The sequence below is a fragment of the Lagopus muta genome, chromosome Z (assembly GCF_023343835.1).
Source record: "Lagopus muta isolate bLagMut1 chromosome Z, bLagMut1 primary, whole genome shotgun sequence".
NCBI classification, from domain to species: Eukaryota; Metazoa; Chordata; class Aves; order Galliformes; family Phasianidae; genus Lagopus; species Lagopus muta.
In genome coordinates this window covers 63,413,926-63,428,589 of record NC_064472.1, presented here as the reverse complement: position 1 = coordinate 63,428,589, position 14,664 = coordinate 63,413,926, and the positions used below count along the sequence as shown (strand labels likewise).

At 36.6% G+C, this 14,664-nt stretch overlaps 1 protein-coding gene across 1 annotated transcript in view; it reads left to right on the top strand.

Annotated features, from left to right (window-relative positions):
- MSH3 (mutS homolog 3) overlaps positions 1-14,664 on the top strand; it is a 118,142-nt gene that overhangs the window by 34,563 nt on the left and 68,915 nt on the right. Inside the window, exons 9-10 of the mRNA XM_048930962.1 lie at positions 9,260-9,372; positions 10,552-10,666. Of these exons, the coding sequence (XP_048786919.1) occupies positions 9,260-9,372; positions 10,552-10,666 (228 nt within the window). The remainder of the gene's footprint in view (positions 1-9,259; positions 9,373-10,551; positions 10,667-14,664) is intronic.

Sequence of the window (14,664 nt, the reverse complement as noted above, 5' to 3'; positions counted from 1 at the left end):
TAAAAGAAATACACATCTTTGGAAGTGTATTACTGGGTGACATTTGAGAACAAGTTAAGTCTCTCCTGGCAGCACATGGCTGAAGAATGCATGCAAGAAATTTTAGGCACTTGTTTCTGGTCTGAACTGTGATCTGCACTTCTAGTAAACTGAAAAAAGAAAATTTCCAGTTTCTACTTGTTTCTTCGGTGTATCAGGATTTCTCCAGCTGTGAACACAAAGTGATGGAGCAGAGTGCCAAATTAGTTACATGTAGCTAATTTTGACTGCTGATCAGTTTCCAGATAGGGGTCAGCATATTACTTTATGTAATGCAAACAAGGCATAGATGGATTCTTCCTGGAGGCAGTTCAGCTCTTCCATTCCCACATGACATCTGCATGGAAAGTACAGCCATCTGCTCCCTGGCCTTCGCCCTGCTTCAGGCTGTCCCTGGGGGACCTCCACGTTTCTATCAGCGCAATACACCAGTACAGCCAAACAAAACAGATAGACTGTCTTCTTGTAATAGTTCTCTTTTGCTTTGCTATTAGCATGTATGTATTTCTTTATTATAGGACATTACGAACTTTGCTTATACAAAGTTGAAATCCAAGCAGCAAGTATACTGTTTCTGCAGAGCATAGGAAGATGTGTAAGAGACTGAACAGAACCTAGCTCTTAACCTAACTGGTATCAATACACTAATGAGGGGAAAATCTGAGTATGGCCTTTCTGCTTGCAGAAGCAATTTACTTTTTTGGCACGGTTTTTGTTACATGTTTAGTGCTCCTAGTATATTTCTACCACAATTCTCATGCTGATCGAAGAACAAGATTTATGTTTTTGACAGTTCTTGGCAGGTAGAGTTGTAGTAGAAGTGTGGGAGGTTAGTTCGAAATGATTTATAACAGATACATGGATGGACTCTGTCAACGTCTCCATTAATTCTTATGTAATCTTTGGAAAAGGTGTTTCATAAGCAGATGATGACTTCCATTCAAATTCCCATTTATGTTCTCTATCATTGCGATAGGATATGCTTTTATTCATATCCGGAGCATAGGCACTGTTTGTGCTTCAGCAGTTCTCCTTAGCACCATTGCAGATGTTCTGCAGCTGATATGTTCTACAGTATTCAGCCCAGAGTTCTCTTTAATCCTGTGATTAGATTGGATTCAAGAATCTTTCCAGAAATACTTTGTCTTGTAGCCAACTGCGTTTAATTCATGATTATTTAAATAACGTTACCTTTCTTGGACAAACTGCTAAATATTTTACTTATGTGTGTGTAGGTTCCAAATAATTTTAAATGTTCACGGGTCAGTGATATTTCAAATATGTTAAACTAAGAATGCCTGAGAGATTTTTGCTCAGACATGGCGTAAGAGACGAGAGATTAGTAAGATGTATGAGAAACTTTGCTAAACGTTGAACTGACTTTGTTCAAAGTGAATTTGGTTGTTCCTAGGGAAGACTGATCTTTGAATAAGACATGTTCTACCAAGCTTTCCTCCACCGGCCTGTTCCCAGAACGAGGTTATAGTGGTGAGTTTTAGTGGTAGTAGGTAGCGCTTTGACAAAGCACAATGGTTATGACTTCACCACAAGATCTGATAGGTGAGAAACCTTTCTAGAAGGCTTAGAAGGGAAACTGAAATGCTTTGTGCTCAAAAATTTCTGCTGTTCAGAATGGAAGAGTTTAGTATTCCTGTCAAGCAACACAAGCATGACCTGGTAACACGACCTTAAGAAGCAGAGTAGTACATCTATTTTACAGTGGTGTATAACACTGTGAAGGAGGTGTAGGATTGTGAGGGGGATATTAGAAATGCTACTCTTTGGACAAGGTGATAGTCCCTAATTCATTGTAATCATTTGTATATGAGTTTCAAAATTCATTTTATTCTGAGGTGATTAAATTATCTTTTCTTTCTATCTTCCTGGCCAGTATTTCTTGGTGTCTTTCAGTTGTAGTCACTGTCTTCCTATTGTTTAATTTATTGCTGAAGTTATGAAGCACTTCAAATCTTTTTAACTATCTAAGGAAAAGATGTGATACAGAATATGTAATGCAGTACTCAGTTTTTCTGTTTGCCATCCTATTTTCTTTTGGTGTGAACAGTTCCTGACAAGTCCCTTTTATTTGAAAACATATAAACAAAAAACAACTACAAAACACACACACACCAAAAAAAACGCTTGACAATTTTTGGGAAGTCCTGAGAGTCATTTATTACTGTGTTACACAATAATTGAAAATAGTATTAATTAGTATTAAAATGCTATAGATTTTCTGGTCAATTATAAAATTATCTTAAGCCTTTTTTTACATGAGCTTCTGTAACAGTGTTTTGCAGAAGACTATCATCTTTGTAAGAGCAAATATTTCAGCATTAATTACAGTTGGCTTCCGGGAGAAATATATAAAGAGATTAAAATATTGGTATAAGTTCCTGGATTACATTTCTGGTTTTTCTTACAAGTGTTTGTGTGGGTGGGACTCTTCACCCCTGGGGTTGCTTCTCTGAATTAAATCTTTTTTCCCTAAACATCACTTTTGCCATGCTTCTCCAAGAACACCAGTTCTCTACATGTTTCTAGCACATATCACATCCATGAGAACTTTGGCACTCAGCTTCTTGTGGTGGTTTCAGTTAAAAACAATTATAGTTGTTCTGTTCTTGGTGTTGCTGTATTGCTTTTAACATGCCATCATCCTGCACAACTCCAAATTGTGCTACTCAAGGGAGTTCAGGCTGTAACTGCGGTTGATCCATCCCAGAGTCTTCTCTTCCCCAAGAGTTTCTAGGAGAGCAGTATAGCATACATCTGAAATCTGTTTAACTGTTCTGTGACAGAAAGGTATCACAATGAAATCATCTTTTTGAAAAAGAAATGTGCCGGTTCCATTGGAAAGTTCCAACCCTTGAATTTATGTAACTGATTACAGAAAATTCAGGGCAAAAATAGTAGTCTCAGATCTGTTAATCAAGGCTGGGAAATGGTGTTCAGAAAAGTGAGTCAAGACTCAGGGGTCAGCCCAAGCTATCCAAAGCAATGGATTGGATGCACGTCTTCACTCTGTCCTTGCTTGCACTTTGATTCAGAGAGACATTTTTCATAGTGGGTTGTGTCTGAATGAACATTTGTTAGTGTTAGAAACGTGTTCCTATATTTTGGTTTTGTTTTGTTTTTGCAGTTGATGTTGCTTTAGGAATTTTTTGTTTATTGGAAGTTCACACAAAAGAGAGGATTTCTTTAACAGGTTGGTTTAGTCTTGGAAAAAGGAACCATGTCAGTGGTGATTCTGGGAACAAACTATCACAATGGAAATCACAGATGGAGGGTAACAGTGCAGCAAACAATGCATAAGACACTGCAGATGACTTAAAATTCATTGGATAGGAACCGCTCAGTGCTGTCATTGTACAAGTAAACTACATATGCTCTGGATGGTTAATGAACAGAACTCCTGCATTAGAAGTTAGAGCTTCTGCACGCTCATTCCACGTTCTACTTGTGCATATGTTTTTTCACAGTTCTGTGTGTTTGAGAGAACTCACATATTATAGGTAATTGCGCCAGCATGTCAGAGCACTTTGAGTTGAAGTCTGGTTTTCTAACTTTCTTTGCAGTCACATCAGCCTCATATAATTTGCAACTGGAGTTGTCCTTTGTGTGATTTTTTTTTTTTTTTTGGATAACTGAAGTACTGAATGCTACCATAATGTTGTGCCATTAAGCTTCATGGATCTTTCTAAAATATGTTTTGGTGGTGAGATCCTAGTACTTTTCTTGGTATTCTATTCTCCAACCAGTTTTGTGCACACTCTGTAAAAATGTTTTCATATAAATCAAGCTTCTGTAAATCGGCTATCAGAATATTTCGTGGAACAGTGTTAACTAACAGGTTAGGTTGGAAGGGACCAACCCTTAAATTCAGTTCCAACCCACGCTATGGGAAGGGCTGCCATCCGAAGATCAGATTAGAACAGGGCCTCATCCAACCTGGCCCTGAACACCTCCAGGGATGGGGCATTCGCAGCTGCTCTGGGCAGCCTGTGCAGGGCCTCACCACCCTCTGAGTAAAGAATTTCTCCCTAACATTTAACTTAAATCTCCCCATTTTTAGTTTAAAGCTATTCCTCCTTGTTCTATCACCATCTACCCCTGTAAAAAGTTAGTGTCCCAGAGTCTCTCCTCACTCTGCTGAATCTGTTACTCTGCTGTTGAAGAAAATTAAGTTAATCTGAGCGAATTTTCTTTTTCTTGATAAATCCTTGCTGGCTTTTTTTTTTAATCTTGCATTGCATGTGCTTAGGAATATTCTCCTAATAGTTCTTGGATCTTTTATTCCAGATTTCCATGAACAAAGTACAGTGCATCTCATACCACTCTTCAGATAGGCAAATGGAAGGAGACTGGAAGAGGCAGCTTGTCTGTGTCCATCTGTTGACACAGTAGTTTCTGGAGCCCTATCTGTGTTTGTATTTTATTCTGTAGTACCTAATTTTATTTTCATTGAAGGCATAGAGAATCATACAATGCCTAACCCAAATAGCCTTTGCTTTTCTGATAGCCTATCTGTTATCAGACAGCACCTATCTCCAACTTCCTAAAGCTAAAAGAAAATTTTCTTCCCCCTTTTTTTTTTTTTTTTTTTTAGTTGATTGCAAACTGCAATTTGAAATACAAACTGCATTTAACTGCAGTTATGTTGGAGTTTCTGCTCAGCCATAATTTTGCTAAGGTGACTGAAAGGAAGTCAAGATGCACATATTGGCAGCTGTTGATATTTTGATAGACAGTAAAAGACAAGCAAGGAATTTCCCCCAAGTTTTCTCTTTATGTCTATATTTACAAATGTGTGCATAAAAGTGTGTCAGATTTGCTTACTGAGATAGTGATGGCTTTGGGACAGGATGTTTGTACAGGATATGGGGTGAAATGTATGTATGTATAGTGGAATGTAGTATATGGATGCACACACATGATAATTGTTGTTTGGTTATTACTGGCATCAGTGTTTTATATCATTCTGAGACGGGCAGATGCTCAGAGTAGGTCTTTGTGTGGCCATTATCCTTGCAGCAGTACTGTCTGGTGGCTGAAGGTTGCTGAGAGTAAATATGGGAAAGTGCTTTACTGTGGCAGGAGAAAAAAGCTGTGCTTCTAAAAATGTATGCAGATGGTGCCAAAAGAACAGCTGCCTGGAAATGTCATTGAGATGTTGCCAGAAAAGCTACTGGAGCTCCATGCCAAGACTGACCAAAAAAGGAAGGATGATTGTTCTCCTGTTCTTATAGAAAAGTTCAAAGCTACAGCCCCTGAGCAAGAAACAAATTGCCTAACAAAGGCAATGCTATAATGAAACATAAAGCAAATATCAATTCTGCTCAGCATGCTAATAAGAAGTCATACTGAATACTGGGTATCTGAAGGGATTAAGATACTCAGGTTACCTTGCTCTTCTGTGTGGAGTAGGCATATTTTCCATAGAGTGGCACACTGGTGATGCTAGCAGAATGGATTATGAGAAGCACAAAGGGCAGTTTGAATAAAAGTGTGTGAGAGAATTTACGTAGCAGACTATTTCTAAGTCTGTGGTTAGCATTAGTAATAAAAATATCTGTCCTCCAAAATTCAGTATCTTTTGTAAACTTGAATTCTGATGTATGGATATACATGGATATACAACTTCCCAGTATTTAAAGGTTCCCTAAGTGGAATGGGTATGGCAAGGTAGTAGTTACAGGGTAAAAGTCTCGTGGGTTTCTTACTTTTCCCTAGGAAGGCCTTCCTTCTTTATAAAAACTTAGTCTTTGCATACTTTATGCAAAGTTTAATGCGTATGCATGTTTAATTTTGAATTGTACACAGTAATGAAGTGCCTCCTATTTTACTGAGAATGCTGTGGTGAGCTTTTGCCTTTTATATGGAAATGTGTGTGTGTGTATTTGTTAGAATCCCATTCATTACAAATTTACCTGTCAGCATGTTAATTTCATGCACTTAACAGTGGCTGATGATCACCTCTTCAGACAACTTCCATAACCTATGTGGTCAGTAAAGACAGTTCTGCATAAGATCCCGGTGCAGTTTTGAGAGCAGGGAGTTTGATAAGGGGCACTAGAGATTCCTTCACAACTTCACTTGATGATTTGAAATTCTGAAACAGGTTCATTTCAGAAATGTTTATTCAAGGAGTGTGGAAGGTCGCTGAGAAGTTCAGTGTTGTAGAACTACAAGGATTGTTTCTTCTGAGAAATACTGCAAAGGCTATCAATAAAATGTCGTATGAATTTTTAAAAGCAATTTGTTGCAGATGTTCTGACAACAATGATGTTTACAGAAGTTGATAGAAAATTGACTTCTGATTGAAATAGGCATTGGTAGCTGGAGAGATAAAGCAAGAACATATCATTCTGGCTGCAATCACAAAAACGTCCTGTGGGTGATCATGTGGCTAAGTGAAGGACAGACACAAAAACTTTCTGTGGCAAATTTTGTTTTCATAAAAATTGAGGTTTTTCCATATGTTTAATAGAAATGGATAATCTTACAGTTTTTTTTTTTTTTTTTTTACTTTAGCCAAAGTATCATATACTTTAAGATAGATGGGGTGTCTGCTATTTGTTTCACAATGCTTGTATCTGGAATAGAAATACTAAAATACATGAAGGTCTTTACAAATAACTGAATGGTCTAATTCTAATTTGGACAGTTTCCTTTAAGTATAGCTGATGAACAAAATTATTACAGTCAAGCTAACAAGTAAAAGTCAGTCAAGCTAATTTTTGCTGGAGTTTATAGAATTGGATAAGTTTGGTTATGCAATGAAAGAAAATTACAAATGCATTACAGATAATGACCATTTTTAACTCTTTAAAAACAGGCAGGTGGTGTGAATCATCCAATGAACTACTCTCCAAAACATCTCAATTTGACTTCAGTTCTGAAAAATTATCTCTGCAGGCCTTGTGTTGTTTTTCCAAAGGCAGTGTTACAAGAGCATACTAAGTACTAATGAAAAATAAAATCTTGTTTTACAAGAATTTCTTTAAGTCTCTGCTCACCCACAGTCAAAGGAAAAGATCTCCTCTCTCACAGGATTGATTCAGAGATATGTACTCTGCTAAGCTCTGGATAGGATCTAACACATTTTAAGAAGCATAATACTTAGGTGGTGTTCTTGTCAAGTGTTGTATTGAGTACACTTACTCATTTAGTAAAATGGATGTATTGAAGCAGATTGTTAGTGAAGGCTGGAGCAAGTGAACAATACAAGGAAGAAAATGGCTAGTTACTACCAGAGGTTGAGAAACAGACTAATTGTCTTTCATAGAAATCCAATTGCTTTAAAAATGTTTACACATTTTGAGTAGGGATGGAGCAAAGAGAGTTCTGGTGGGTCTAAAGATTGAAAACTAATTGGATGTCAGCTAAACTAACGCACTTAAAATAAGCAAGGGATCATCTAGGATGTGCTGAGAAAAATCTAAGACTGTTTGACACATGCTATAGGAAAATAACTCTAATTTTTAAGAACTGAGCCTCAGTGATGTATTAATCCTTTCACATGGGAGTATGTAATGCAGAAAACCGTCCTTTTTCTTGTAAGTTGAAAAGCTCTGTGAGAAGAGTATTGATTTGTTTCCTTCATGTAACACCTACACTTCCCTCTGATTGGCATAATTCCAGTGTGCTAAGAGTACTAGGTTAATTCATGTCATATTATAATATGAAACCGGAGCTTGGATACTCTGATTCCAAGTAGGTTTGTTTTATATGCATCTTTTACTGGCACTTTCTACTAGTTACTAGTTCAGTGCATTGGTGGATGCGCTGTGTATGTATGATTATGCTCAGAAATTGCAAGGGTTTCTTTGGCTTTATGGTTTATTTTCAGCTGTTATTTATCAGCTATATACATTTAGCTGATATTGTGGCATTCAATTTTAACTTCAGTTAGCAGTTCATAAAAGCACCCAGCGTAAAAAAGCTGTGTGTGTAAACACAAAACATGCAATTTTCATTGACTCAGATTTTGGCATCTCAGATCTCTTGATCCAGGTACTGAACAACTGTTATCTTATACATGTTGTAATAATTAAAGGTTTTTCCACCATCTTACATTAGTAGGCTGAGGGAAGCAGTGGTCACAGGAAATAATAAAAAAAAAGGAATAATTTCTCATGGGTGTCAAAACTGGCTGGAATCCTCTGCAGGTGTAGTTCTCTGTTGTTTGCTGTCAGCAAGGAAGATTCATTGAGCAGAACTCATTTAAATGACTCAGTGTTGGAATGCTAAATTTGCTGATGCTGTTAAACTGGGAGGAACATGTTGGAAGGTCTAGACTATTATTTTTAACATCCTTGACAACCTATATGAGTAGTATAAAAGATGGTAATTTTTGCAGGGCAAGCTGGAGAATGTATGCAACAATTACGGCCTTGGAAGTATGATGCAGTGGTCATAACGCAAAGGGGCAGTTTTGCAAAAATGTGTTAAACAGATTTCAAGCTGGCTGGAAGTCAGAATTTAAGCTAAACTGCTTTTTGTTTTTCCTTTCTCTCTGTTCTGGAGTAAGGAGCATGCTAAGAATTACATATCCATCTTTTGAAAACTTCAAATATACTGATCAAATGCAGCAGAGCGAGAAAGAACCATGGGAATGCTGAGCTTGTGACCTCTGCAAAAAGGTTGAATGAAATCTCTAATTTGAGCACAAGATAAGAATCTTCAGATAGTTAGAAAATAAATGAGAGCAGTGCTTTTTCTGCTGCATATAAGAAAAAGCGCGAAAGCTTAATGTTATAATGTTACATGTCAGAGAAGAATGCCTTCACAAATAAAGCATAATTAAATGATGTGATATATAACATGCGTGACTTAATTGCTTAATCATCATAAGATTTCAAGAACAGATAAAGCCAATACTTGTTATAATTTATGAAAATATATTTGCCTTGCAGGGAAACTTGATGACCTCTTTAAGTCTATTTTGGGCAAGTTTTACGTTGCTGGTTTTTTATCTTTTTTTTGGTGTTGTTCATTCCTTTATACATTTCTTCTTTTGCAGTGGAAAAAAGAAAAGCTTAAAGCATTAAGATCTCTTTTAACAGTTCCCAATCCATCTGTGCAGCTGATCTCTCCAGTCTTTATCCATTCTCAATTGGAAGAAGAAATAAAGTCCACCTTTTTGTAACCTACCAAGGCTTTCTTTTTGAAGAGAGTATAAATACTGGAAGTCATTCAGTTATTTTTTTCTTTGCAGGTTACGAGATGACAGAATTAGGATAGAAAGGATAGAAAACTACCATTTTGAATACAGTCATGCTTTCCAATTGGTTACTGATTTTTATGCAAAAGAGGTGCCTGATATCACAGGTATGTCAGAACATCTTTGATGCATTCCTGTTAGCTTGTACATGAGGGCACATTGAGGACTCATAGACTTGGCTACTTCCGATGTATTGAAATAGTCCCTAACTTGATCCTATGCATGAAGGATAAATCTTGATTGCTCTAGACTTTGCCACTGCTTTCAGAGGCCTAGAAATTTGCAAGGCAAATCTTACTAGTAAAGAAAACATTCCATATCCTTTTTCACCACATTCACTGCCCATTTGGCAGCAGGCCTATGTCTTCCCTTGTCTTATTTCCATTCTTCATGTACTTTGTCACTTTCAATTCCAGGTGTCCTCTGACTTTCCTAAGCCCAGCAAGCTTGAGCAGTGTCTGTGTGCTCCTCCTGATAGCATCCTATTCATCCCATGCAAGCCTCTTGCTGCTTTTGCTTCATTTTTTTGCACACTGGGACAACCTTGGAGTTTGAAGAATCCTTAGAAATGAACACTGCTTACGTAGAAATCAATGTTGGCATCCTTTTCTTAATGTCATGAGCACATATGTTAGGAGACGTACAAATTCCACATATGTAGCAAATTGATGGAAATGATGGAAATGATACAATATCTGAAATGTTTCTTCAGTTCTTCAATGTATTTGTTGACATTCTTAAGGTTTCTTTCTCAAACCTTTATTATCTTCAAAAGTACCCTTTCGTAATGAGATTGATGGAGTAAATTTTCCTATTGTCACATCTGGAACATACACTGTACTAGAGTACCCTCTAGATGCAGAAGAGCTATCTAATAGAAATATCTGTTTTACCACGATGAAACCTCATTGTGTAGACTTGTTGAGACACGTAAATCACCAGGCATTTTTATTCTTTTTAATTGGTGTAGATGTTGCCTACAGTAATGGAGATTTCAGAATTCAGTTCTTAGTTTGTATATTTAGAAATTTATTATGCCAACTGTTAATTGTTTTTCTGAGGAAAAACCTGTGGAATCCAGTGTTTAATATTTCATAATTTGTTTGCGATATTATCAAGGTGTACATTCTTTTGGAACCATGATTTATGTTGATTTATAGATAGCATAGTACATTGTATGTATAATTAAGATTTCTGTTCAATTAAGTTGAAAAATTGATTATGCTTTTTCTAAAACGCATAGGCAGTAAACAGTGATTTAACTGTTTTTTGTTGGTTTTTTTTAGGTCCTCAAAAACTATCTGTAATACTAAGCTTGGATAAACCTATTATTTGTGCTCTGGCAGCAGTAATTGCATACCTCAAAGAATTTAATTTGGAAAAGATGCTTTACAATCCAAGGTAAGTTGCATTTCCATCAAAGCAATTACCAGAGATATCTTGTAACTTTTATCAGACAACTTGCCTTAAATGAAATGAACTCACTCAGAATGATTTAAATAAACTTTAAAAAAAAATCAAGTTTCTAATCAGAACTGGAAGAATCAAATGAATTTTTTCTTCCCAAATGGAGTTTTGTGAAAATATTCTTGAAGTATATTCTTACAGTCATTACTGTCAGTAATGTAAATGAACAGGTACTACAGGCAAGTGTTATTAAAAATGAACAAGGAGCAAAAACTTGTAGATACTAGGAAGGAAACTGTAAATTTTGTAAGTAAATACTAGCAATTATATTTCAGTCTCAGCTTTACTCTGTGAACAAGTATTGTGCTTTTTTGGCAGGTTTTTAAAACCTCTTTTTTATGCTGTAATTCAGCTTTGCAAGATTTGTTTTATTTTTCCATAGAGGTGTGTAAATCATACTCTCTTTTTGTAGCCTTAGAAGCAGATATAAATGCTGATGTTGCAAGTTTAGACAGCACTCAGCACGTCTGTTTAAATTATTGAATCTAGCTAACAATTAAAAAGAAAACAGACATTTAGCATATTCCAGCTCTGTGACAAATCACGGAATCACAGAATTGCAGGGATTAGAAGGGACCACAAAAGATCATCGAGTTCAAGCCCAGTGATAAAGCAGATACCCTACAATAGGTGACACAGGTAGGCTTCCAGACAGATCTTGAATATCTCCGTAGAAGGAGACTCCACAACCTGTCTGGGCAGCCTGTTCCAGTGCTCTGCCATCCTTACTGTAAAGAAATTCTTTTGCATGTTAACACAGTACTTTCTATGTTCAAGTTTTAGGCTGTTACTCCTTGACCTATCTCTACACATCACCCAGAAATGCCTGGCCTCATCCATTTGCCTCTCTTTAGACATTTATAAACATTTATCAGACCCCCTTTCAATCTTGTCCTCCCAAGACTGAACAGACCCTTATTACTCAACCTTTCCTCATACAGAAGATGGCCTGGAGCATCTTTGTGGCCCTCTACTGAAATCCTCCTCAGAGATCCTTGTCTTTAAACTATTTCATGTCAGTTACAGATCATGCACATATTGCACGATGTTCAAAGAATTTCAAGCCCCATTTTTAAGGGTTCCCTGCATTATATATATATATATAATAAATCAGCAGCTTTTAGAAAATGATTGCTTGTATCATCTTTAAATATTTTTCACATATCTTCTAAAATATTTGGAAATTTTTTGTAGTTTGGTATTCTGTATTTTGGATTTTCTTCCTGAAGTTGCCCTTCCCCTTGATAAGCACCATTAAGATATTAACAAAGTATGCTGGACTTATAGGCCTAATGAGAAAGCAATTCCTGTGGTATCTGCTAAGGCTTCTTGCTTCATCCACCAAGGAGTGTTCTAATCTGTGGCATTCTAGTACTGTGGTGTTCCCACTTATCCTTTTGCTGGTTGTTTGGAAAAATGCTTGGATGGTGAGGCAGGAACTGGAGAAATCTTGCAAGAAAAATCTGAAATAGAAAGTGAATTCCCAGACAATGCCTCTCCTGGTCATGCTTCTGAGTAACTATTGTCACAATGCCTTATGTTCAATCACAAAATGTATGTTTTCCAGTGGAGAGGGATACAGGTTCACATTTCACACAGAAATAAACTCAGTAGCAAATGAGGAGTGTCATTATGTGAGGGTTTATCTACCAGACAGTCGTTGATAATAGTTTCATCTCAAAATCAAATATAATTATAGACTGAGAAGGAAAAACACTAAATCTTACAGTTGACATTTGCTTGCTGTGTGTTGCTCTGACAAATTTTATCTGAATTTTTGAACGTCTGAATGGAAAGTCAATTAACTGTTTGGTATCTTGGTGATACACTATGAAGAAATAAAATACATTCCCTATGATACCATTTGTCCTGAGCTCAGGAACTTGGATTCTACTGCATTTATTTCTGAAGCTTTTATCTATCTTGCCAATACTGACTTCTAATTGCCATTTTTTGTATGTCACAACGTATTTGTGTATATTGAATGCGAATATACTGAGCAAGAACTCAAATTCATATACTTCACTTTAGTAATGCTACTTAAATACTGGAAAGAGATAACCTTGAAAACAAAGGATTCATGGATTTTCTGTGATTCTGAAGGAAGCAGAAAAGAAATACTTCCATTGCACTATCAAGCAACTTAGAATTCCTAGGAGAATTCAGGTCAGTGAGCATGTACTGATGAGTCAGTGAGCATGAAGTCAGAGCTGTGAGACAGTTTTCGGTTTATTGATGTGGTACAGATTTGGATGAGAAAGACCTATTTGATAGGAAAAATGACAAAAAATTCCTTATACTTTTGTATTTACTTCTGAGAAACACCGTTGTCCCAAGAGAATTCCAGCTGAAATTTATAACGAGTAACAATTATTGAGGGAATTATTGAGGGGAAATTCATTTTGTTTTGGTTTCAGATAAAAATATAAAATATAGCTTTAAGTTCCTCAACAAAGCAAATATTAAGAGAAAAAATGTTTCTGCCACAGAAAGACCCTAGGATATGGCTAGGCTGTGCTGGATCTCCAGCAGCAAGTAAAAATAGATTTACCAATGAACGAAAGAAGCTTTTTTATCGTGTATTCTGATACTTTACATACTGAGACACCTTCATTGGTTTTGACAAGAAGCTGGTACATATCTCAGAGAGATTTTCAAAGAGTTGAATACCCAGTTTTGTTTGAAAAAATAATCATTTGCATAGCAGTTGCTGGGAAATGTGTCAGTGTATTTTTATATTACACACATGCTTGCTAGCACATTGGAAAAGAAAGAGAGACGGTAGTCCTTACGGTTTGACCAGTGATAGATAAACTTAAGAAATTCAGGAAAGGAAGAGCCAGCTGTCTTTCTGAAGTAGAGGAGTAGCTGTGGGTTTGGAGAATGATGAACAGTGAAGATAGAAGGTAGAAGTGAAAAAGAGGAGATGGAACAGTTACAGTGGCTATGAGGGAAATAAGGAAAGAGAGGAGGATTTCAACAAGACCATAAATGATTTATTTGAATTTATAATAGGAATGGGAAGGAGTTTGTGAGATGAAATTGAGAGAAGGCAAAATTAGTTCTCTCAGCATAAAATGGTGGTCTTCCTTGAGTTTTCAGGGGACGTATCATTGAAATTGAGGACGCTGTGTATATATATCTGCCATATCTTTTGTATGTTGATGTTTTGGAAAACTGTGTGTTTATAAGATATTGCATAGATTTATTTTTTCCCATGTGCTATGCATGAGACTTTGAGAAAGAGAGTACTGAAATTTAGGATTAGGATTTTAGGAGGTTTCTAGGTCTAAGAAGAGGTGCTTAGGAAAGGATGTGCCTTATCCCTGGACAACACAGAAGAAGATTGGCAGAGGGGACTTCTTCCACTAGGAAGCTGAGGCTGTATTCAAGGAAAGCGCTCTGAGGCAGCAGTCATCTGGAAAGAGCAAGGCTGCACACCCACCCCATGGGGGTGAGTTCAGTGGAGAAAAAGGATAAACTAGTTCAGGATAAAAGTGATAGAGGTTATTTTTTCCCCTCTTCTTCCTAGGCTGTCTTGTATGTATACTTGTACTATGTTTTGTATTTCCAATCGTGATTTTTGTTTTTTTTTGTTACTGTTTCTAGTTAGGGATTTCTGGACTCTTGTCACATCAGGGATTTGTGTCAAACTTTCTAGCCCTGTAGCAACATTCACCAACAAATTTAAAAGTCTGGTTAATTAAACAGTGAATGTAACCTGGGCTCGTCGTCCTTCACTACTAGACTGTGGTAAATGTCTTTCTTATCTAAAGTTTCTGAGAAATGAAGAGGCTGTTTTTTACTCGAATCTGAACAGAAATTCCTGCAACTCTTGTTTAAATGCACAGGTTCATTCACTCTTAGAAGTCTTGAAGATATAGACTCTAGAGGTCTGTAAAAGGTAATTGAGCAAAGAAAATCTGCTGCTT